This window comes from Pelobates fuscus, chromosome 6, assembly GCF_036172605.1.
Source record: "Pelobates fuscus isolate aPelFus1 chromosome 6, aPelFus1.pri, whole genome shotgun sequence".
Taxonomy (NCBI): domain Eukaryota; kingdom Metazoa; phylum Chordata; class Amphibia; order Anura; family Pelobatidae; genus Pelobates; species Pelobates fuscus.
In genome coordinates, this window is record NC_086322.1 from 304,911,426 (window position 1) to 304,935,142 (window position 23,717).

General features: G+C 40.7%; 2 protein-coding genes across 4 annotated transcripts in view; one reads left to right on the plus strand and one right to left on the minus strand.

Annotated features, from left to right (window-relative positions):
- PTPN1 (protein tyrosine phosphatase non-receptor type 1) overlaps positions 1-4,527 on the plus strand; it is a 63,247-nt gene extending 58,720 nt beyond the window's left edge. Inside the window, exons 6-9 of the mRNA XM_063459684.1 lie at positions 126-335; positions 610-771; positions 1,541-1,773; positions 3,938-4,527. Of these exons, the coding sequence (XP_063315754.1) occupies positions 126-335; positions 610-771; positions 1,541-1,773; positions 3,938-4,139 (807 nt within the window). The 3' untranslated portion in view covers positions 4,140-4,527. The remainder of the gene's footprint in view (positions 1-125; positions 336-609; positions 772-1,540; positions 1,774-3,937) is intronic.
- An 8,978-nt stretch (positions 4,528-13,505) lies between these two features.
- The window catches only part of RIPOR3 (RIPOR family member 3), a 117,292-nt gene continuing 107,080 nt past the window's right edge, over positions 13,506-23,717 (minus strand). For all 3 annotated transcript variants that reach the window (XM_063459681.1, XM_063459683.1, XM_063459682.1), the window contains exons 20-23: positions 23,142-23,344; positions 20,352-20,435; positions 19,071-19,161; positions 13,506-14,035 (exon numbers count right to left, since the gene is read on the minus strand). In XM_063459681.1, coding sequence (XP_063315751.1) covers positions 13,935-14,035; positions 19,071-19,161; positions 20,352-20,435; positions 23,142-23,344 — 479 coding nt within the window. In that variant the 3' untranslated portion in view covers positions 13,506-13,934. The remainder of the gene's footprint in view (positions 14,036-19,070; positions 19,162-20,351; positions 20,436-23,141; positions 23,345-23,717) is intronic.

Consider the following 23,717-nt stretch of genomic DNA (forward strand, 5'->3'; position numbering starts at 1 on the left):
CAGGACACATTAAGGAGTGCGGTCTGCAGTTTCCATAGCGTAGCCGAGCAGGGAACAAAGCGCAGCGCTAGACTTTATTCAATGTTTTGTCTAATTGAAACTTTTCCTTTGACAAATTTCTTCAGACACAAGAAACTAGGGAAATCCTGCACTTTCATTACACCACGTGGCCTGATTTTGGGGTTCCTGAGTCGCCTGCATCATTCCTTAACTTTTTATTTAAAGTGCGAGAGTCCGGCTCTTTGAACCAAGAACACGGACCGATTGTGGTGCACTGCAGCGCCGGCATCGGGAGATCGGGTACATTTTGTCTGGCCGATACATGTTTACTCCTTGTAAGTATTTTACTTTACCTTAAAATATTATAGCCAGCTGCAATTTTCTGTATGAACGGCTATGTATTGTTTTCTTACTTGGGTAAATAAAATCTAAAAATAACAGCACCATTGAAATTGACTCCGCAGATATTAAGCAAACTGGGGGGTTGGTGTCTTTGTAATCTTTTTATTATGAGTTTCACGCTGATGTTAAATTCATTCCTTCGCGTTCTTCCAAATGTCATGTATGCAATTCATGATCTTGCAAATTAAATGTTCTCTTTTGGTGCAGATGGACAAGAGGAAAGACCCGTCTTCAGTAGACATCAAGCAGGTTCTTCTGGAAATGCGAAAATACCGAATGGGCCTTATCCAGACAGCAGACCAACTCCGCTTCTCATATCTGGCAGTCATTGAGGGAGCCAAGTTTATAATGGGTGACTCTTCAGTGCAGGTAGGTGCTCTGGCCAAACATTGTTCTTCTCAGATGTGCCAGTTCTTCCAGGGTGGATCTGACGACCGTTGTATTTAATTGAGGAGGAACTGTCACTTCCTGGGATTCTTAATATTGTGTTCTTGTTATTTACCAATTTATATTTGTGATGTATGAACAATTAAATTTAGAAGTCCACGCCTCTTTATCCTGTAACTGTGCACCTCCATCTTGGCAACCTGTCAGTCATTGTTATAACTCCGCCCTTTGCACGTGTCCGTCATTGTTATAGTCCGCATAGAGAGAGCAGACAGAGAGGAGGAGATATGTAACAATGTTTTTTTTTTTTGGTCCTCATTTGTGGCGCCTTTTCTGAACTAGATTGTGATGGGCATACATTTCAAAGAATCTGGTGCATGTCATGAAAGGTTAGCACGATTCATAGTTTATCTCCAATGTTTTATTCAGCGCGGTGAATTCCAGGGGGGGCAGTTCTTCTTTAATAGTGGACAAATAGCAGACTCTAAGTTACAATGTAAAAAGCTAACCAGAAGAGTTTGGGAATAGTTACATAGTTTGTTTATTTTGGTTGATTTTTGCACCATGTGGTTTTTGTATATATTGCCACACTATGGCTGATTATCGCTTCATGTCTTGAATTACCATCCTGTTATACTCCACTGTAAATGATTGAATATTTATCTGGTATTCTGACATTTACAACTACCTCTATAACTAAAGTTTGCCATTGATTATGTTACACCTCACTTTTTTAATCCTGTTTTCTCAGGAACAATGGAAAGAGCTGTCTAATGAAGACCTGGACCCACCCCCAGAACACACACCCCCACCCCCCAGGCCTCCAAAACGTGCCACTGAAACACACAATGGAAAGATGCACGAGATAAATGAATTTTTCCCAAAGCAAGAGGTTAAAGAGTTTTTAAGACAGACCATGTGCGATTTGGAGCAAAGCATACCTGACGGACGGGTTACTGTGCCAAATTCACAATCCTTTGAAAGGTATTTATACACTGCCATTTAATAGACAGACAGTGATTCTAGTTTGGTGGAAGATGCACTGGGCGCTCGCCGCCTCTCGCAATGATGCCGGATACCGTACAATCAAATCCACAGCTACGTTAGAAAATGTGAAAAAGAAGCGTTTGTTCAGTTAATTCGCTTTTTCAAATGGCATTTCGATTGGTAAATGGCCTATGGTAATGGTCCCTTCTTCCGGTTCATGCACATTAAACGATCTGGAGAATGAGCTAAATTTGAATAGAGAACAGCAGGTCTCAGTTACAACATGGGGAAAACTATTTAGAGTAAACATGATTAGTGTTGTACCCACTGTGTATTTAATGGTGGATTTGTGTTCGTAAATACCATATATTAGCGCATCTCCATTGTACAGCGCTGCAAAATCTGTTGGCGCTGTATAAATAATAATCCTCATGGCATATACATTCTTCTTAGGGGCAGTCATCTTTTAATTCTCTTTGGTCAGAAATCACAAATCATTTAATCAGGTAAATGAGAATTGGTGTGCATTCACAAACACTGGTGCTATTTGCAAGCGCCAGACACCACAAACAATGTGCTCTGGTCTGTGTACAGCTATTCAAAGGTTTTCTCCCCTCAAATTGTATATATTGCTCCAGACGTTTCTTTACTGGTTGATTCGTCTGCCTCCATGAACCTTCTGTAGTGGACATATACTTTATTTTTATAAATAATTTGTCCGCGGCATCATACATCTTCAGAGCAGTAGCCTATTCGTTATGTTATAGAGGAGCGTGTGCAAGCCTTTTCTGTTGTAGCCGACCTTCTTTACAAAATGTCCATTTATCCAAGTTACTGTCCCTTTAAAACATCAATGCTGCTGTAAAATTATCGAAATGCGTTAAGTGTTTCTGTCTGGGAAGCAGGACTGTGTATTGCATTGTATGTGTCCTGAAGGATGAAAGATCTCTATGGCACAACTAAACAATGCTTTGTGATATCGCTGCTATCGATTTACTTATCAGACGCTGCTATCGATTTACTTATCAGACGCTGCTATCGATTTACTGATCAGACGCTGCTATAGATTTACTTATCAGACGCTGCTATCGATTTACTTATCAGACGCTGCTATCGATTTACTTATCAGACGCTGCTATCGATTTACTTATCAGACGCTGCTATCGATTTACTTATCAGACGCTGCTATAGATTTACTTATCAGACGCTGCTATCGATTTACTTATCAGACGCTGCTATCGATTTACTTATCAGACGCTGCTATCGATTTACTTATCAGACGCTGCTATCGATTTACTTATCAGACGCTGCTATCGATTTACTTATCAGACGCTGCTATCGATTTACTTATCAGACGCTGCTATCGATTTACTTATCAGACGCTGCTATCGATTTACTTATCAGACGCTGCTATCGATTTACTTATCAGACGCTGCTATCGATTTACTTATCAGACGCTGCTATCGATTTACTTATCAGACGCTGCTATCGATTTACTTATCAGACGCTGCTATCGATTTACTTATCAGACGCTGCTATCGATTTACTTATCAGACGCTGCTATCGATTTACTTATCAGACTCTGCTATCGATTTACTTATCAGACGCTGCTATCGATTTACTTATCAGACCCACCAATCTCGGCCAGGCCTGCCGCATTAATTACTTTACCCATAAATATCTCCCTTTCTGGTCGGGTTGGGGTCTGCCCGTACCTGCACTACAGCTGCAGGAACTTTAAAAGTTCCTACTAGTTTTATTTATTTACATTTAATTGACATTATTTTTCAATGAATTAAAACAGCTGGGTTTAAAGGAAGTATTCCAGTGCAGATTCTGGTTCTATACAGTTCCAGCATTTAACCATTTCTACTATTTATTTTCAATAGCAAATCGATCACCCCAGAATCCCCAGCATGGACATTTGCAAGCCATGTGCAGGGAGCTGTGGGTTAGTTTGAATTTGCAAGCTAACATGTGACACCCTAGATTTACATGTTATACAAATGTTTTTTATTTTCTTGTCTTATAAAGAATAAATAACGGCACAACTAATGGTCCTTGTTTGACATTGGGCCCATTTTGTATTATATCTTGATCTGTAGCGGTGTACCATTTAAGACTTTTTCAGCATTAGAATCTTTTTTTTTTCCTCTTTCAGCCCTCCTCAAGACACTGAAATTAGAAAACGAGGCATTGGAGAGCTAACGGGCGGTATTTTGGACAAAGAGGAAAATGTTGTGCCTGACCATGTTGAAGACCACAACCAAAGTCCAGAGTGGAAATCGCTAATCCTAAATCTTTGTATGTTTACTGTCATGACAGCCGGAGCCTACCTATGCTACAGGGTTTGGTATCATTAATGGACATGTCTGCAAAGATCCCACACTTTTTGACCTATCTCTTTAATTGCGTTTTTTGACAAAAAGCAAAACAGAAAGCCAGGCTTAATTGGAACACACTTTAAAAAAGAAAATCTTAAAAAATGTAAAAAAAAAAAATGTGGGAAAAAATAAAAGCTAAGCTGAACTTCAGTTTGGCAGGAACTTTGCTAGGGCTAAGAGTCAATGCACTAGGTTTTGACGTAGCCTTGAAGTCCCAAGAAGATAATACTCAAATCTCAGGGCCTAAAACAATTTTAGGAGTAAGCAGAGAAAATGCCAAATATTTTTTCTTTTCTATTATTTTTTTTTCTTTTTACTTTTTTTTTTTTTTTTCTTTTTTTGCGAATAAAATAGTGGTATTACAACACATTGTTGTTTTTTAAAGTTTTTTTTTATTTTTAAAGACCTAAAATCGTAACTTTATTTACATTGCTATATTTTAATAAAGAAACTAAAGTTAGACACGAGCGAAATTCTAAGCTTGTACTATTTGTCCTGTAACCAAATTCATGGTTCTTTATATATTAAACGTCACTCCCTCTTCTCCAAGAACATATCAAACGAATGTCTTTCTGTTGTCCTTGTTGAGATTTTTATTATTTTTTTATTATAATTTTATGTTTTACTGTTTGTTCAAGAGGGGAGTAAAAAAAAAAATGTAAAAAAGGTCACACAATTGTACAGAAGATGGAACATTTTGGGGGGAAGTTGAGCATGATAGATCATTTTGGGGAGTTTCAGGAGGTTGGGGGGGAAGCTTTGAATTTAATTGATCAATTGCTTGTGGGCTGTGCCTGTGATTGCCATATAATCTCTATATAACTGTTACAACTTCTTTGTCATTTCCATTGCATTTCTAAGAGTGGGAAATCGGTTTTGTGTTTGGAGGTTTTTTGTTTTTTTTTTATCCATTTTTCTCAGGGTAAGCCAACAGTACCTTTTTTTTTTTTTTTTGTTTAATTATGTTGCCTGTTGGACTTTGTTTGCACTTTTCTTACATTGTACTGACTGATACTTTCTGTCCTGGTTCAAATTGCTACAAATAAAACCAACTTTACATACCCATCGGCTTTTCTAAAACTTGGTCCCGTTGCAGCTAAGAACAGTCATTGGTCCAGGCTTGACTGTGCATTGAGCACCAACACTGCACCGTCCCCAAACTAAAGTTTTCACTATTTTATTTACGTTCGGATTGCGACGATGGATTGGAGCAGCTCTATCTAGCCACTCTTACTTGCTTCTCGTGGGAACCAGTAAAACGTACATTCTTTAAGGCGTCTCTCGTTCTGTTTGGCTTAGCTGTATTCTTGATTTGAGGGTGTCCAACTTTGTGTTTTCTAGAATTTTTTGGTTGCTGCAAAGCCAAGGTTTGAAAGCCACGGTCAGAATTATTTTCAATAAATCATATTGATCTCAAATTATTTTCTTTTATTAATATGCATTCAATAATGGATTATTGGAATGTCACTAAACCATGAATTTAAAGTCTCAATTCACCACTGGCCTAAGCTAGCCGCGGTTATCACATGCAGTCGTAAAAATTAGTTTAAGTTATTTTTAATACACTTTAACCCACTTGTCTTGAGTCTCTTTATGTTGGTGTTTAGCACTCTCGGTTTGCTGTTACAAAATGCCTCTGATAAATCGTGCTGTATCAATTGGTTACATTTTATGGCTTTCAAACTGGTGGAGGCAGCTGGTAGGATATAGAACCAGATGTGATGCAAACACTCCTTAAAAGCTGTTCCGTCCATTAACATCATTAATTCAAGTCTACTGGTATTGGGGTCTATTACCCCCCTTATCTTTTAAAATACCTCCTTTTGTTGCAATTTGGCACTAGATCTTTTATCTGTTGAGATTGTAATTTATAGAAGAACAAACCATTCAGGAGAAAACCAGTTGCATCATGGCAAATGTAAAAGCCAATGGGAGAGTCTTACGAACTGAAAAATTCATGAACGGTAAGTGGACAGTTTTAATATTTTTCAATGCAAAATGGGCAGACGACCCATAACATTCCAGGTTTTTTTAGTTGTGCCTTTTTTTTGAGGCGTTTGATTCAGTTACTCCTGTAACAGTCCATATATACAGCCTGCGTGTTTAATGTTTGTTTATTTTCAATATTCCAAAAGGAATCTTAAAACATTGTGCAAAAGCCATTTCTAGATGTTAGAATCTCTTTTTAAAGGAGTTTAACTTGTTTTGAGGTACCGTGTCACTGCTGCACAGAGCATTTCAAGTAGAGAAAATGTGCTTCTCATTTACACGTGTGGTTGGACAAATGTCCCAGAAAATAAAGTAGATGTGAAAAAATCATGTATCTAGGAATAGTTATGGATTCCTGATTAATAATTGGACATCCTTGTTACCTGCATACAGAATATCAAAGCAGACTGGTGTTTAGGATGGGGCAAAAATAGAAGTGGTTAATTTTTGGGGTGGCAGTTCGCACGATCTGGCTTAATTTAGATTGTAACCACAAACAAATACTCTCAAGCATTGCTAACTGGTTTAGGGATTTAATGCTAATTTATATCGGGGAATTGAGGGGAAAAGTATATTTAAATGTTTGTCCATCTTTCTCCACATAAATGTGCCGCCTGGTATAAGTTTTAATATTGTAAAACCATTCAAACATTGAACTTCAAGGGTGTGTTCTGTAATCTGTGAATTGCTAAATACAGACTACAATAACGGATTTCAAACCGTTCTCCGAATCGCACGTAGTTACATTTTACTACTTTTTTTCGAAATTATTCTATTCCCTTATCAGTTCAGTGGAAAACCCTTTTTTGGTCCCTTTTGAGGGTTATTCACTAGACTCTGAATTTTCAGATTAATTCCCAAATCATAAAACTGACACAAAAAATAGCCCATCTCTAACTATAGCTGAAATAATATGGTCAGATCAGCTATTTTTACCTCTTAATAATTTTTTCAAGTAAGGCCGAAGGGCAAATTGGAGTTTAGCGAATAAAGCTGTTCGATATACAGCGATGGCAATTCGGGGGCCTGTAAAAGGAGCACAGTTCAGTAATGCAGCTCACGTCGTTGTATCCGCACTCTGAGAAACTCCTGTTTAAACCATTGTTTCTCATACAATTCCTAATTACCAGTTTACTCCACTCATTAAGAATTGCCCATACGTGGGGTTATCTGTAAATCTCGGATAACTGGTTAGACAAACCGTGCTTTACGCCAGGCTCGTCAAAGTTAGATTGTCCAGCTGTTGTGGGATAACAACTTCCATTATGCTTTTTATAAGTTGATTTTTACAACAAAACGTGTAGCATAGTTTGTGGTTATTTAACACAGAGTTTTGTGCAGAATTGTTGCCGTGTGAAAGACAAAAAAATGGTACACAACAACAGTACAGTTTATTGTGTGTGGATAAACTGATTTTTACACTCCCATGTACCAGACCCCAAATCCCAGCTGTAGGTCTGTACCATGATTGTGCCTGTATAGGTGGCACTTCAATGCCTGAAATGTATTTACGCTTCACGGTCACGTACTGACAACACGAGTGGAAATCGACTTTGTGCTAGCCACTGGCTTAAACGTCTTAAATTCCTTGAAATGAATAATCGGCTGGCCTGGGGTTTTAATATCTCTCCAGGAAGCTTTTACTAAAAAATAGTTTTGCTTGTATCCATTCTAAATTCTATATACATGCGAGGATATTTGTTAACAATTATGCAATTTTATAAATGTACTGATTTGGTATAAAAAAAAAATCTACAAAATTCTTCCTGGTGGCCACAGACATTCTCTGGGTTTTCTTTAAAGTGAGAATTTTACATGTTGGGCCTAAAATAGCTGCGTTGGAAACTTTCTCAAAATCTGTTATTTTGGTGTAAAATGTAAAATTGCAGACAATCCACTCTGTAATGAATAAGCGGTCTGTCTGATTGTTGCCTAATTCACTATTCGCTGAGTCTGGTGAAGGAAGTGAGTAGCTCTCATATTGGGAAACTCGCTGTTTGTTTTCCGGACGGAGTAGTTGTATCATAAAGTACGAAATATGATCATTCTCAAGTATTTGTGTAATATGTACAGGAACGCACATGATGTGTAATACCACGTGCGTCAAGCGGTCGGACAGGAAGCTAGATGGTGATTTCATGGTGATGAAATCCTGTCCATAAACAAATGATTTCATCTGACAGTCTAAATTATTTAGTGTTGTTGAAATGAGAATAAAATGTATATTTTGCAACTGTCCTCCATAGAGCCAAATAAGTCATTTGTTAATTTTAAAAATCTGTCTGTTTCAGGCCCTCATATTTGGGTTTGTTTTTTAAACCGGCGACTACTTTTGTAATTGGTAGAGACAATAAAATAATGATTTAGTTTCAGAGAAAAAACAAGGATTGCCAGTCATACAATTCCTTTATTTAGGATATTTATATCAGGGCTTTCAAGAACACAAACTGGTTTAATAATAACCATTATCTGTGTCAAGGAATTTGATAAACCCACCTGTGCTAAAGGTGGTTATTAATATTTGGATGATGGATTTGAAGAACACTAGCTTGTCACTATTTTAAGTTATAAAAGGCCTTTACAGATTGAAGTGGTTATGGTGTCCTTAGTCCACGAATGCCATTGTTGGTTATCTTGCCGGTTAACAATGTATAGATGTACACGTAACCAAAAATATGAAAAAAGTCTGGTATATTAAGTCTAGAGCCTTAGGCTAACCTCTGACTGAAATCTTTAATAAGGGAGCCCCCTAAAGGTCAGGCTTTATTAGTGGTGGCCAATATAGGGGGGGGGGGGGCGCTAAAGATTCCTTACATCCATTGATAGTCCAGAGTGCTGTACTATTACAAGAAAAATAGGGAGAATATACAATGTCTACTACTGGAGCTTATTGGAGGCAAATATCTCCAATAGGTGGAGACCGTGTAGAGATTCGCAGTTATAAACTGGTGTAGTCACGCACTTACTCGTTAACTGCAGCCATATACGCCAATGATTAGGATAGACCGGACGAGATAGGCTTGATTTAAGTCTCAATACTTATAGCCTCCTGCAGCACAACAGTCTTGTCTACTAAGGAGACCGTAAAGCATAGGTTAAGATAAAGCCTCTCTCCCTGTTAAGCTTCCTAAATAGTCAGAGATGAGAGAGAGAAAAAAGAGCTAATCCATTAAACCTGGCTTGGAATTGGCATGGTTAGACTTCTCACAGGGTGCCATACACTTACTCACAATGGTGTAACTAAAGTCCATCAGAGACTTTCACAGACTAGTCTAAAGTTGTATTCAATTTTTTTTGGCGTTTATTCTTTTTATCAGTTGTTTATTAACTAAACAGTCAAACTGAAAAAAAAGTGATTGTGATATTAACGTCAAAAACACAAAGATGTTGGGTAATTTTTGCAGGTGAGCCGTTCTCGCTTACATTTTGCAAATATGTCTGGCTGCAATTCACTCTTTACATAATACATGAGACACAAAGAATACGATTAAAGGGACAGTCCAAGCACGTTAACCGATGCAGACTAGTTATGGCTGCGCAGCCAAATGACAAATGGAGGTTATTGTTAAAGCATTTTCAAGCGGTCTAACAAATACCAGAGAATATCCCCTATTTGAAATGAAGTTTTGAGTTATTTGAGTTAGCCAGTTATATTAGTTGGGTTATCTGACGTTTTGCTTAGCTAAATCCTGCCCGTACAGATGTAATCTGGAATGTCTATCCCCACGGCCTCTGTGCATTCTAACCAGTGATACGTTCAGGTGGAGTCTAAACTCCCCCACACATTGCAGTAGCCAAGATTAGGAAAATATTACACAAGACAAAAACATGAATGTTTCACTTTTTATTTTTCGTTCAAACTCCAGAAACCTAAGAATTTTGTTGAAGCAATTTTTGGGTATTGGCTTTCAAAAAAAGTTCCTGTGTGCATATTTAACTTGTTTTAATTCATTCAATAATTGGACTTTCCATATTTTTCTATGCTGAACCCCTTTTTCTATTTATACATTTTCAATTTGCTTTTATTGTATATTACTGAAGCAATATTTGATTTTAATCTCTTGCGGTGTTTAAAATTTATACAATGAAATGTAAAGTTTTCAAGTTTCCCTGAAATATGAATTGTTTGTTCCAACAATAAATGTTTTTATAAACACACGTTCTATTTCGGTTTAATGCTAGTGACACTGGAACATGCTAGACTATTATAGGCAAAATATGCACGTGTGTTTCATTAAATCTTTACAGTTGATATTCTGTTGGGAAAAGCGTTTAATGCGCGAGACCGAGGTAGACGTGCAAAGATTTGTTATTCACCGAAATAAAATGCCTGTCAATGCCAAAATACTAAAACAAATCCATTGCCAATATCCGAATCTATCTCACCTATACAGGTAAAACAATTCGGATGAACAGGCTCAAACGAATGTCTGCACAGAGGCCGGAGTTCAGTTAATTGATCATTAGCATTTATACACCGGAGATGCATAACGACAAGTAATATTGAGATGATTTATTTAACCCCTTAAGGACATGTGACATGTCATGATTCCCTTTTATTCCAGAAGTTTGGTCCTTAAGGGGTTTAAAAAAAAAATCATTGGGGGAAAAAAGATTCTCTCATTTGATTTGCTGCATTTGATACAATTTCAGACTGTGCCATTCACACCAAACCATTAAGTTACTTGGATATTAGTGAATTTATGGCAATGCTGAATTAATCCCAGCACAGCAACATTTTTAGTATCCCATCTCGATTGATAAAATAAAATTTCAATTTCCAGAATCCTCGAACAATGGAAACACTGTTGGTTAAGTGAGAGGTGGATTTATGGACTGAAATTATTAAATAGTTCGGTTCTAGTATTTTTTTCCTGTGCCTTTTGCATTCACTATGGGCTAGACGTTGAGCAGAGGTTATGATGACTGACTCCCATGCTGTATGATCGGCCTCTATTAAAAGACTTACCTCTCCGGGATCAATAGCATACCGCCGACAACAGTAAGAAAAACAGCCATTTAGTGACCCACCTGTTCTCCATTGGTTATAAGTAAAGACTGTCAGAAAATAATTATACTGATAGCAACTAAAGCAAATGTCAGATTATAGATGTGTGTGATTCGGTTTAATGTCTGTGTTACCACCACTTCAGGCTGCTGTGTCTGTAATGTGAAATAATCTGTTGGAAATAAACGTCAGATTTCAATGCCTTGAGCAAAGGCCGTCCACCAAGGTGGCTGAAGGTGTAAAGTAATTCCTTTACAGACATTATCCCTTAAGGTGTTCAATCAATTCAATGCTGGACCCATAACCCATAAGGTAATATTATTTATATAGCGCCATAACATTCCGTAGCGCTGTACAATGGGATCATATATAGTGCAACCCAAAGTCTCGTGCTTCTGGCAGAAAATTAAAGGGATACTGTAGGCATCAAAACAAAGTGATTTAACTCCTAAATGGCAGAGAATTGAGCAGTGAGACTGCAGGGGTCTGATCTGTACACCAACACTGCTTCATTAACCCCTTAAGGACCAAACTTCCGGAATAAAAGGGAATCATGGCATGTCACACATGTCATGTGTCCTTAAGGGGTTAAACTAAAGTTTTTTGGGTGACTATAGTGTCCCGTCTAGGTCGGAAAAGCTAGACTGTGGGGACAGTAAGTTAAAAACCTGTTCAATCTCCCCCACCCCACCCCCTGACAGTGTATCTAAAGCATAGAAACAAAGCAGACAAGGTGAGATACAGCTTGGACCTTTTATTGCATACCTGTTTATGGAATCCTAAAAGTATTTCATATAAACATAAATAGTGGTACAATTTGTAAAAATAACAGCGAAAAAGGAATGTGTTTGTTACTAAACATCTTCAGTGTGAAACAAGGAATCAAATGAAAATAAACTGATATTTCTGAGAGAATTGTTTAAATGCCACTCGTTTTATAATTAGATATTAAAATCAGAAGTTAGAAGAGCTTTTATATACAAAAAGAGCTTTGAGAGCATAAAAGCTTTGCAGTTATGCACCTTTACTCAAGACGTTCAGTGAGTTAAAGGATCACCATAGGGTCAGGAACACAAACCTATATTCCTGACCCTATAGTGTTAAAACCACCATCTAGCCCCTCCCCCCCCCCCCCCCCCCCCCCCCCCGGGTCCCTCATGCCTCCAAAAAATATAGCATAATCTTACTGTATTCAAGCCTGAAGCTGTAACTCTGCATGCTGTTTGCCTCAGAAAAACAAGCAGTCTGCTGACATCATCAGAAGTGGTAGCCTGATCCAATCATAGTGCTTCCCCATAGGAGACTGACAACGAGGCAGATCAGGGAGCAGAGCCAGCATGATTCGAACACAGCCCTGGCCAATCATTATCTCCTCATAGAGATAAATTGAATCAATGAATCTCTATGAGGAAAGTTCAGTGTCTGCATGCAGAGGGAGGAGATACTGAATGTGTGGATGCATTTTAGGCAGCCATGACCCAGGAAGGATCTCTAACAGCCATCTGAGGAGTGGCCAGTGAAGTTATCACTAGGCTGTAATGTAAACACTGCATTTTCTCTGAAAAGACAGTGTTTACAGCAAAAAGCCTGAAGGTAATGATTCTACTCACCAGAACAAATTCAATAAGCTGTAGTTCTGATGACTATAGTGTCCCTTTAAGAAGAATTAAATATAAACATTATGTTCAAGGGGGCTTAGGAGTCTGAGTGGTGGTCCCCAATTTCATTTTGTCAGTTTGGCAGGTGGGGCCCTCAAGAGCCAATGAAAGGTTCTTGCAAATGGTCTAGAGCAGGAGTAGGCCACCTTCAGCACGGTATCTCATTAAAGAGAACTCTTGACTTATCATTTATTATAAATCTTATACTGAAATTCAGTAGTTATGATCCCTTGTGAGTCATGTTTTGTTTTGTGTGAAAATGTTTCTCATGTTCCATTTTAAATATCGTGTTATACTGTTGGTGCTTATTATAGTAGACACTAGAATACTAGTTTATTTAAATCTGGGTATACTTTACAGATAAAATGGTTTTGGTTTGTGTTTTTACAAATAACTTTTCAGTTGGACTTAAGAGGAAATTCTGGATGAATGCAATTCTGGGGCAATTACCATGGAAGCCAACAGATCGTGTTTCTTTTAGAGCCTTGCCCTACAATTACACTTTACAGATATCCGCTGATTGACGTTTGAGAAGATGAAACCACCGTAGAATTTACACCTCGGGCAAATAGTAAAAAATGCCTCTCTAACACATTAAATCTAAATGTATCCTTTGACGTAATGGGAGAGATCTACATTTGGATCTGGGCAAGTTTGTTCTGTATTGTAAGTCCAGACTTAAAGGGTTGTTTAAAGTGCCATGACCACTTCAGTGAACTGAAGTTGTTATGGTGCCCGGAGTCTGCACATACAGAGTTCAACCCCTCTGCTGCCAGAGGTGTAACCCTCTCTGCGGCCGCATCATTGGAGCAGTATTAGCCATCATGGAACAACGAATGGCCGGCAGGATTGACCTCACTGGCCACAGGAGAATGGCTTGTGCCGGACACGGACTCAGGCAAATGGGCAAACTGCTGCAAAATGGTTTGCCCATTACCGGGAAACAGAGCCATGTTACTCTTGGCACCATAACCACTCCAGCTTCCGTCTGGCTGGAATATGGTGTTCTGAAGGGTGGGGCTTTGAATAAGTCATTTATGTGCAAAATATATACAATTTAAATATACAGCTTTTATACAAGTTAAAAAGAAAATATTAAGTTCCAACAAGCCAGCAGATTTAGAAAACAGTGATTTCTATCTCTCCGTCGACCGTTAGAGTGTCTTGGAGTTCCCGGCAGATCTTATCAGTCCTTCTGAAAACCTGACGTCCTTTTTGACCTAAAACAATTAACACAAATCGGTTATTTTCATGCCCTGGCACAAAAAAACAAAAACAAAATGTGAACATGAATCCATCGTAAGAAAGAATAAACAATGTATCAAACTCCCATATCCACAAAACAATTATCTACTGAAGTTCTCCAACCCTCAACGTGTCCTCACTTGAAAGAACAAACCAAATGGGGTTTCCATGTGTCACACGTGCACCCAAGTAGGACCTGGCCACATTCCAAATAATCGTAAACTATCGTGGGAACTCTGCTAGAAGCAGGGACATTTAGTATGAAAATATATAAAATGTTAATTTAATAAATATGGATAGTTCCAATCGCTTAACTCTGGTGCAGAGAGCTTTTGGAATATCAGCCGGTAGTAAACGGTGCCCTCTACTGGCAGTTTAAGGAACTCTACCATTCATAAATAGGAATAAAACAACAATCTTTAAAAACATTCAGATATGTCTTTTTTCTTCTTCTATTTATTACCATTTTCCTTTTGTCCCTGCAGTAGGTAATTTTGCAAAGTGTTTCTATTGGCTGCATGGACAGTTTAATACAGTAGCGAGCCAATCGTTGGGTAAGGGGATCGAATCACTGGAGGCATTGTACAGCCTTGTGGTTTAGAACGTGTTGTGTGATCCAATGAGAAACTAGACCACGGGAAAATGGGTTTAATTAAACAAAACTCTAGCCATATTGATAAATGTGAACTGCGCAGGTTCCAGCTGTGCGATCTTGTGAGCAGGAAATCTATCAATTTCCTTGACCCGTGCAAATATTCCAGAAGTACCGATTAGTAGACATTTTATAATAAAATATTAAACCAAGGTACGGTTAACATTTTGCTAATTTTCAACATTTATAAAGAAACATTAAGCACCATAACCACTACATTTTAGAATGGTTTGGCTTATTACCTGGGTCTAGCAGGCGTGGTCCCCCTCAATCACTATGCCATACAGAGAGCTGGGAGCGCTGTCTGAGCTAAGCTTAGCTCGTTTGCGGAGAGTGATTAGCGATGCTCTCATGGGCTAGCACTCTATTGCAGGGCTTAGCTCCGGATAGTCAAGAAAAGCTCCTGCTTAGAGTTTGTCTCTCCATTGTCCGGAGTGATGCCTAGGTAAGAAGTCAAACTATTTTAGAATAGTTTGATTCATTACAAAGGGTGGGTGCCATGACAATTCTAGCACCAAAACTGCAATCTGTAGTGGGTATGGTGCTTGGCATAGTTGGCCGCCTAAGGCCTCGCACTGTCTGGGGCCTCGCGGCTGCCTAAACCACCATTGGGCAGACTGTCAGGTCCTCGGTCAATGACCCAGGGGGCCCGATGGACAATCTCGATATGCCACCGGGTGCAAGGCCCAGCAGGAGAGCGTCCGTGGCCACTGGTCTGCAGCTCCGCAGTTTGCAGAGCTGCAGACCATGTGTCTCGCGAGATCATGCCAATCAGAGCATGGCTGCAAGTTACCACTGCAATGCTCTGATTGGGTCTCGCAAGATACATGGTCTGCAGCTCTGCACACTGCGGAGCTGCAGACCGGAAATCACCACTGGACCACCAGGGAATGAGGGTATTCAATCTCACCCCCTCCCAGCATCCCCCCGTGCCATCACACCCCTCCCTCACACCACTACCCCCTCCCTCCCAGTATCCCCCCTCACCATCACACCTCTCCCAGTATGCCCCCTCCCTCACACCACTACCCCCTCCCTCCCAGTATCCCCCCTCACCATCACACCCCTCCCAGTATGCCCCCTCCCTCACACCACTACCCCCTCCCTCCCAGTATACTCCCTCACTATCACCTCCTGCCTCACACCATGACCCCCTCCCTCCCAGTATACTCCCTCCCTCACACTATCACCCAAGTCCCTCCCAGTATCCCCCCCCCACAGTTTTCCCCTTCACAGTATTCCCTCCCTTTCACTATCACCCCACTCACTCACTCCCTCCCTCACACTACCACCCCCTTCCCTACCAGTACTATCTAATCCTGTCACACTCTGCCACACTCACCCTGTCACAATAACCCCCCTTAATCCTGTCACACTCCAACCATGCCACATTCACCCTTCACCCCAAACTGTGATACTCACCCTGTCACATTAACCCCTCCAATCCTGTCACAATTGCCCCTCCTACCATGCCACTATTGCCCTGACACACTTACCTCCACTCGCCCTGTCACTCCCTTATCAAACCATGTCATACTCGCCCTCCCTCATTCCCCCCCACCCTGTCCCATTTGCCTCCTTCGTCCTGTCACACTCCCCCCTGCCACTGGTACCCTTTACTTTGTCACAGTCACCAGCTGAAGACATTCATCATACACTCTTTATTTTTTGGTAAATAATTTTTTAAAAGCTTTTTTTCCTCAAACAAAATTCTTATTTTTGTTTTCGATAACCCCTTCACACCAGTACTTATGTATACACGACTGGCAGGCTATGCAACCATACCCCACAATTGTCATAATTGCAAGTTAAATGTATTTATTGCAAATTAATTTTGTTTGGAAATTATGCTACAACTACTGCCAGAGAGCTCACAATGCAGGGGCACAGTAAGCCGTGACACTGCTAGCTTCTGAACAATGAATGCAGAGACTGACTCTGTATCCAGCGCTGCAAGCCCGCCTTGCAATATAGCGACTGCTCCTTACACACACACAAAATACAACCCTATTATTTTATACTTTGGGTGTTAGTGGGGCCTCATGCTTGAATTTCGCCTAAGGCCTCATAAAGTCTAGAGCCGCCTCTGGTGCTTGTTGGGATCCTATAAAGGAAAGCTTACATTCTATGATCACAGAGTAATGAGCCTTTCTCCTCAGCCATGCCCCTTCATGCCAGAAAGTCTTTATCAGTGCATGTACACAACTCAACTACTGCCAACGCTGAGTGAGCTGCTTTTAATTTATAAACTCCTCGTAATGCAGGTTGATTTGTGATTCAGATCATCCAGTACAGTCAGTGACTCAGCTGTGTACATACACTGATAAGGAAGTATTTTACTGGAGTGAGGGGGTGTGGCTAAAGGGGCAGGATTCTGCAAAACATTTCATTTCTTGTGATAGTCTAAGCATGCAAAAAAAAAAAATGCATTAAAGGTTTATTGGTGCCAGACGTGTCCCTTAAATTGTTTATGCAGGGATTTCTGGGAGTTGTAGTTGTAGAAGCTTTCTACTGTAGAGCTAGCAGCTGAACTGCACCAGAAAATGACATTCCAGTTCAACACTTTCAAAATGGGGAACTATATCTATATATTCCACTTCAACTGACCCCAATGTTATATTTGAGTCTCTAGCCCAGGGTTTCCCAATTCATTTTTCCCTTGGAACCCTTTGACACGGTATAGCAACACTTTGCCGTAGAGCGTAATGCTCTCTTCTGCTGGCAAATTCTTTTTATATCTGGTTTAATTGTTGACAATTGTATTCGCATGTCTGCAGTTGCGTCAAGTCGATATCGATACTTTGTTTTTGTTGCAGAGTAAAGTGAGAATCCAGTTTCACATAAGTATGTGCTGGTGAATGGCAACAGAACTTTAATCGCCCGCTTGGACAATTCTGGGTATCCTTCGCATAAATCACCCCAAAAAGCAATAGGAAAAATGTATTTAAATATTTGGCTTAGTTGACTGTCAGACGTTATATCGATTAGCTTCTCAAAATCTACATCAGAAAAATTGGCTGGCTTGTCTTTTTAAAAAAAAAATAATTTTTTGGCGGTGCATAATAATAGTACAAGCAGGCTTAAGGTGCCCCAATAGCAATCCTCAGGCATTTCTTCCCGCTTAACATGCAGGGCATACAAGAAACATGCAAATATATTAACAGGCTAGGTCAGTTATATCAGAGAGAGCGTTATTGAAACAAGTTAGTTAAACAGTGTGCTTGTCCTTAGGTAACAGGCTAACTAGGTAATACAGGCTGGAACTAGCTTTGATATACGATTGGTTTGTGTTGAGTAGTTTAAGCTTTCACACATATGTACTAGGCAACAAGCTATGGTCTAAAGCTTAGGGGGGGATAGTCCCCTGCGAATGATTATGGACTGGGGGCACACATGTGGCGTTATGATCCCGGCAACTGCTGGTATTAGATCATCATAGGGTTAGCTAATATGCAGATACAACTCTAAGCTAAAGGAGTTGGGTATATCTGAGGTGTGGAGATGGGTCACAGTGGAGTAAATGGTGTTCGAAGTGGTACAGCTTTGAGTCAAATTATACTGTCACTGAGAGTCACTGATCGCTCGGGTAGTAAGCAGTACTCATCTCCAGTAGTGTAGTTTCTCTCCGTTTGTTAGTCCATGCCAGTGATCGGTCGTGTGTGCGAAGCCTGTGTTCAGGTCACCTCATCAGCCAATGCCTTCATCAGGTCATGTGGCTGTCGGAGCGTGGGTGCAGCGGATGGTGCTGAGTAGTTTTGAGGAGGGGGGGGCTTCTCCCCAGCCCCAGGCCTCATGTCGGGTCTGCTTCTGTTTGCCACAGACTCGGTCGTCTACGTGGGCCGGGTCTTGCCCCGTGTGGGCGCCGTGAGTGGCCCCAGTGTCTCGCCGCCGCCAGCGGCGGGCGGGCTTCCGGCGTGGTGGCTGAAGCTTCGGAGGACGTCTCCGTGGGACCTCCGGCCCGGGTGGGTATACATTGGTAGTAGCGGGAGTGGGAGAACAGGCTTTACCCGGGATCTGACCCCTCCGTTTCCTCCTCATCTTCTCCTCTGTCCCCGCTCCGTGAGCCGGGGAGGACCCGGTTAGGTGTTGCTCCAGACGGGCCCAGAATTTCTGGAAAATTAAATCCAGACTGGTAGGCTGGGGTAGTGTGAGTACCGGCCTGAATATAGTATCCACCAATGCGGGACACCAATTGGAAACACTGCTCTAGCCCAATGTGGAGACAGAAACCAATCCACCCTAGGCAGAGCGGTGTCTTCCTATATTTGCATTGTAGGTTAGCAGTGCACGTCTATTCCAGAGAGATTAATGGTAAATATGATCCATTCAATGCATATCCCAGAGACAATGTTACTCACCGAAGGATAGAATTGTCTCCCGGGCAATGTGTCTCACTTCGTCCACTTCAGATTGGCACAAACAGGCGATTTGGTCAATGCTCGCAGTGCCCTGCGTTACAACACAAAGTATCAGTGCCATGTTAACCAGCGACGGGTTAAGAAATAACATTTAATACCAGACAATATTTAGAATCAGAATTTTTGATTAAATAAGAAACAGAAAAGCTAACAAATGATTTCTATCATCTCCAATTCCACAAGTTAATACATGTAACAGAGCATTGAAAAGAATGTTCGTTCCACGATCGGTTACTGTATCTAAAATACTGTGTGACTTATTGCGGCACAGGGCAGTCTGACCTTTAACAAACTCGAGCAGCCTGTGCTTCATCAAGACTCGATTGGTACCCACACCCCCATCACTGCCAGGACGGATTTTCAGCTCGCTGTTAGACATTATTTACTAAACTGAAACGGGATAGCCCTGTATGACTCTAGTCACCAGAACAACTACAGCGTAATGTAGTTGTTCTGGTGAGTACACTGCATTTTCATGCAAACACTGCCTTTTCAGAGAAAAGGCAGTGTTTACATTGCCCCTAGGGACACCTCCAAGCACTGCCGTTCAGCGTCTCCACGCTCTGCATGGGGACTCTGAATTTTCCTCAGAGATGCATTGATTCTGATGATGTCACCAAGGGGGCGGAGCTAGCAATAAGGTGAGTTTTATTAACTTTTAGGGGGCTGAGGAGAGGGGGGGAAGCCTAAATGGTGGGTTTAGCACTATAGGGTCAGGAATACATGTTGTGTACCTGACCCTATAGTGTTCCTTTAAACAACCCAGGCTAGTGGTAGAATTATTCGAAATCGTTATTTTAGCCAACATTTTGTCATTTAGTTTTCGATTTGTTACGAGGTTGTTTATTTAAAATCTTAAGCAACAATAACTAAACTGAGAATATACTGCACATACGCCATGTTTTCAATTCAGCAACTTTGATTTAAATCCCCAAATTTTAAATTTTGTTGAATAACGCTGACATGTTGGGATTGAGCACAAAAATATGTATTTTAGTTTGTTAAATTGTAACCGTCAATCTATAATGTGATAAGCAGGATGGATAATTTACCGAGTATCTATGGCAAGTCATAATATTACTCTGCATATATAATTTGGTTGATGCCTCATTAAAATAAAGTCCCATAATCCTCTGCAGGTTGACCAAAGTTTGATGAGAATTATGGCAATTGCCCTTCAGCCAGTGACCCCCATTGTGCTGCAGTGCGCATGCTCCTTACCTTGAGATGTTTCAGGGCTAAGCAGGCAGCTTGCTGGAGTTTGGAGTCTCTCTCTGTTAGGACCTCTGTATAGTACAGGACGGCCTGCAGGAGGTGGAAAAGAAATCGAATACTAATTAAGAAAGAGGAAATGACAGATCGAATTTAGCGCACACTTTAACGAATTACAAGCTGTTAAGTAAGATCAGAAGAACTTGCTGCAGGACTTTGCTCAGATAAAATCCGGGTGACTTCCCTTACTCCGGCCATAAAGCATTTAATGTCTGGTTTTCAGCCATTTCCTCTCAATCTGCTTTAGTGTAACTCCTGACCTCTTAATTCCAATACACAGAAAATATTCCATCGGCCTCCAGCAAATGCACTTGAAAGGGGGCGCCGGGGCTCTCCACTGACAGTCATTACCCTGTTTTAAGCAACACTGCGTTATTAATGTAAACATTCCCAACTCTCTGGCATGGGAGCTGAGCCACTCGCAGCAGGCGCTGCCGTTAAACCATCACAGCTGGCTCTCTGCATAACGGGAAGCTGTGATGGCTCTGATTTTTCTGTGAACCGAGCAAAGTCCAAAATCATTCGGCAGATTGCCAAGCGGGTTCCTTCGGTAAACCTCTGTCTATCCTTATGGTAATGGGGTTGTTGGTTCTGTGATTGTGTACCTGTGCTTTATAACTGCACCAGCCACTGTAGCAGATTTCCTCTGTAGTGGTTATGGCCATCTTATGTAGTGGTTATGGTTGCCTTATGTAGTGGCTATGTTGCCAAAAGCACCCTGGCATCCACCCAGAGTAATTTTGCTAGAGGACGCCGGGTGCTCGTCGTGGGCTCTGCCAGTGGAAACTCTGCCACTTGGGTAAGTCAGGCAGTGCAAGGTGTGGCTCATTGGCTCATCAGGTTATCTAATGGGAGCCCAGCAGACCCCACGTAAATGATCAAATTATTCTTAGACTGTCTGACTACTTCATTTGGAATGGCACTTCTGGCACCATAACCACTGCACCAGAAGGAGTTCCTTTAACTCTGTGAACTTATTTTTCTCCTATATTAATGGATGGTATGATTTGTATGATTTACACTAAAAGTATGGATTCTTTGATATTCAAAGTGGATCTAAGATATTAAGCTGAAATGGAAACACAGTTGGCGTCACATGGTTTTGCTGTTTGTTTGTTTTGACAAATGATCTGTTTTGGTCTAAAATGTGAAATTTCCAGCAATTAATAATAATGAATAATAACGCTGTCGTCTAAAGATAGCAAGCCCCACAGGATTCCTGCTTTGCTACATTTTAGCTTTTCTTCTGAATTTGAATCGATTTTACAAACATCGCTGCTGCCCTCTAGTGCAGTAATAGAATACCCAAAACAAATCAAACGATTGCACAAGCTGGTTGCTATATGCAGATATTTCAATATTACACAGATTCACTAAACCAGACATCGCAGGGATTGGGAAATGAATAGAATTGATTAACCATGTCGTAGTTACATTTCATATATCTGCATTACTGCTGTTCATCCAAAAGAAGGTGAGCCGCCAAGTTGAAGTGATTTCAAATGATGCCCCTTAAATAATTCCTTTTAAAAAAGGACGCTCTGGGCACCATAACATCTTCACCAGAATAAAGTTGCGAGGAAGTGCCCAGGTGTCGGCTTATCTCGAGGTTTAACTTTAAATGAACTATCGCTCTGCCCACTAACAACCATCACAATCCAAAGCTCGAATCCGAAAACCTCGGAACGGGGCACTGCTGATGGTCAGCGGACGCTCTCATCCTAGCAGCAGCTCCCCATTCACAAAACGGCTTCAGAAAAATATTTTGTAAATGGGGAGTTACGGAGGCTCTCAGCGGCGCACAGTACGCATCTACGGTTTTTAAGACCGACTGTGGCGGTGGGAGACGGGCAAAGCGATCGGGGTCTGGATTCAGCACTTCGCTAACAATTTAACACCTTGAGGTAAGTTAGAGCTAAGGAACCTCCTTGCACCATAACCACTTAATTGCGATGAAGTTGTTATAGTGCGTAGAGTATTCCTTTAACTCTAAACAGGCAGCCAATTCCTCCTTCAATTCACAAACTGTTGATTTTCAGAATCATGGTTTAGTGTAAAGGTTCTCTACCCATTCATCAAGGCTCGTCAGCAGTCTTACTCCAATGGGCAAACTGACAACACCTGGACCCCTGGTGTACCTGGAGGACTGGCACATTAAATAACCCACCTGTTGTGCTGCCCCTGTATGTGTTTATAGCAGGAAGGACATTTGGGCTGCACCCGAGGAAAGTTCTTCTAAGAATAAGGATAACTATTTGCAATTCTCTGCCTCTAGATTGTTTTTTTTTTTTCCATCAGATTTCTTTTTACGATAACAGTAGAGGTTTTTTTTTTTGCAAAGTATTATGATAAAGGTAAACTAAAATCAGAAGGCATCTAACAGCTGCTGTGCATTTGTATTTTTTTTTTCGACTCTAAAGCTAAATCCTTTTGTAATTAAGATAAACCCATAGTGGTGACAGACAAGCCAACAGATATGGTTAATGGTCATTGATTTAATTTATGTGACATGGCAACCAATGTGAATGTACTACTGTCTACATTTGTGATGACCATGTGTGATGCCCAGACCTGTGAGGCTTAATATTAGTCTATAAAGTTCACCCAGCACAACATACTATATAAAACATTAATCCCTTCCACTCCCTGCGTTTTGGTGCCAAAGCCCCTTAAACATCTCTTGGTGGGATCTAGACGGTCTATGGGGCTTGTGAGATATAACTGTAAACCAGTTCGTACCTTCTGTTTGAAGGTCTTGAGGGCAGACCCTCGAGTGAGGCAAGCAGCAGCTGCTTTACACAATTTGACATTCTCGTCGAGCTGGAACGTGGCCAAGAGCCGGAGAAACTGCGGTAAGGGTTGGAGTCGTGAAATTTGCTTTGTTTTTAATTTTTTGATCTTCTTAAGTCGTCCGGGCAGCTGAAGGTCATCAATGAGTGTGACTGCAGAAAACAAGACACAAGATGATGTTGGTCAACCTATAGCTTGTAGCCTAGTTATAATTAATGTCATGGCCTGTCTGTGCATCTCACAGAAAGGGAATCCTTTAGACTTTACACATAGTGGCCATATGGCTTTCTCAATGTGACCATCTAGTGCCACCATGTTTTCAGTCCACTGCCTCAAACATTTACAGCTAGTTCTCAATTCTGTTATCACTTCTGAACTTACAGAATTGTCTCCATATAGAATGTCCAGCTTTAACAGCTATTGCTACTGTGCGTTTAGCCATTATCAGCAACAAGTCAAGTACAACTAATTATAACTGGTCCTGTAACAAAGCAAACGGTCTGGCACCCGTTGCGCCTTAGTAAA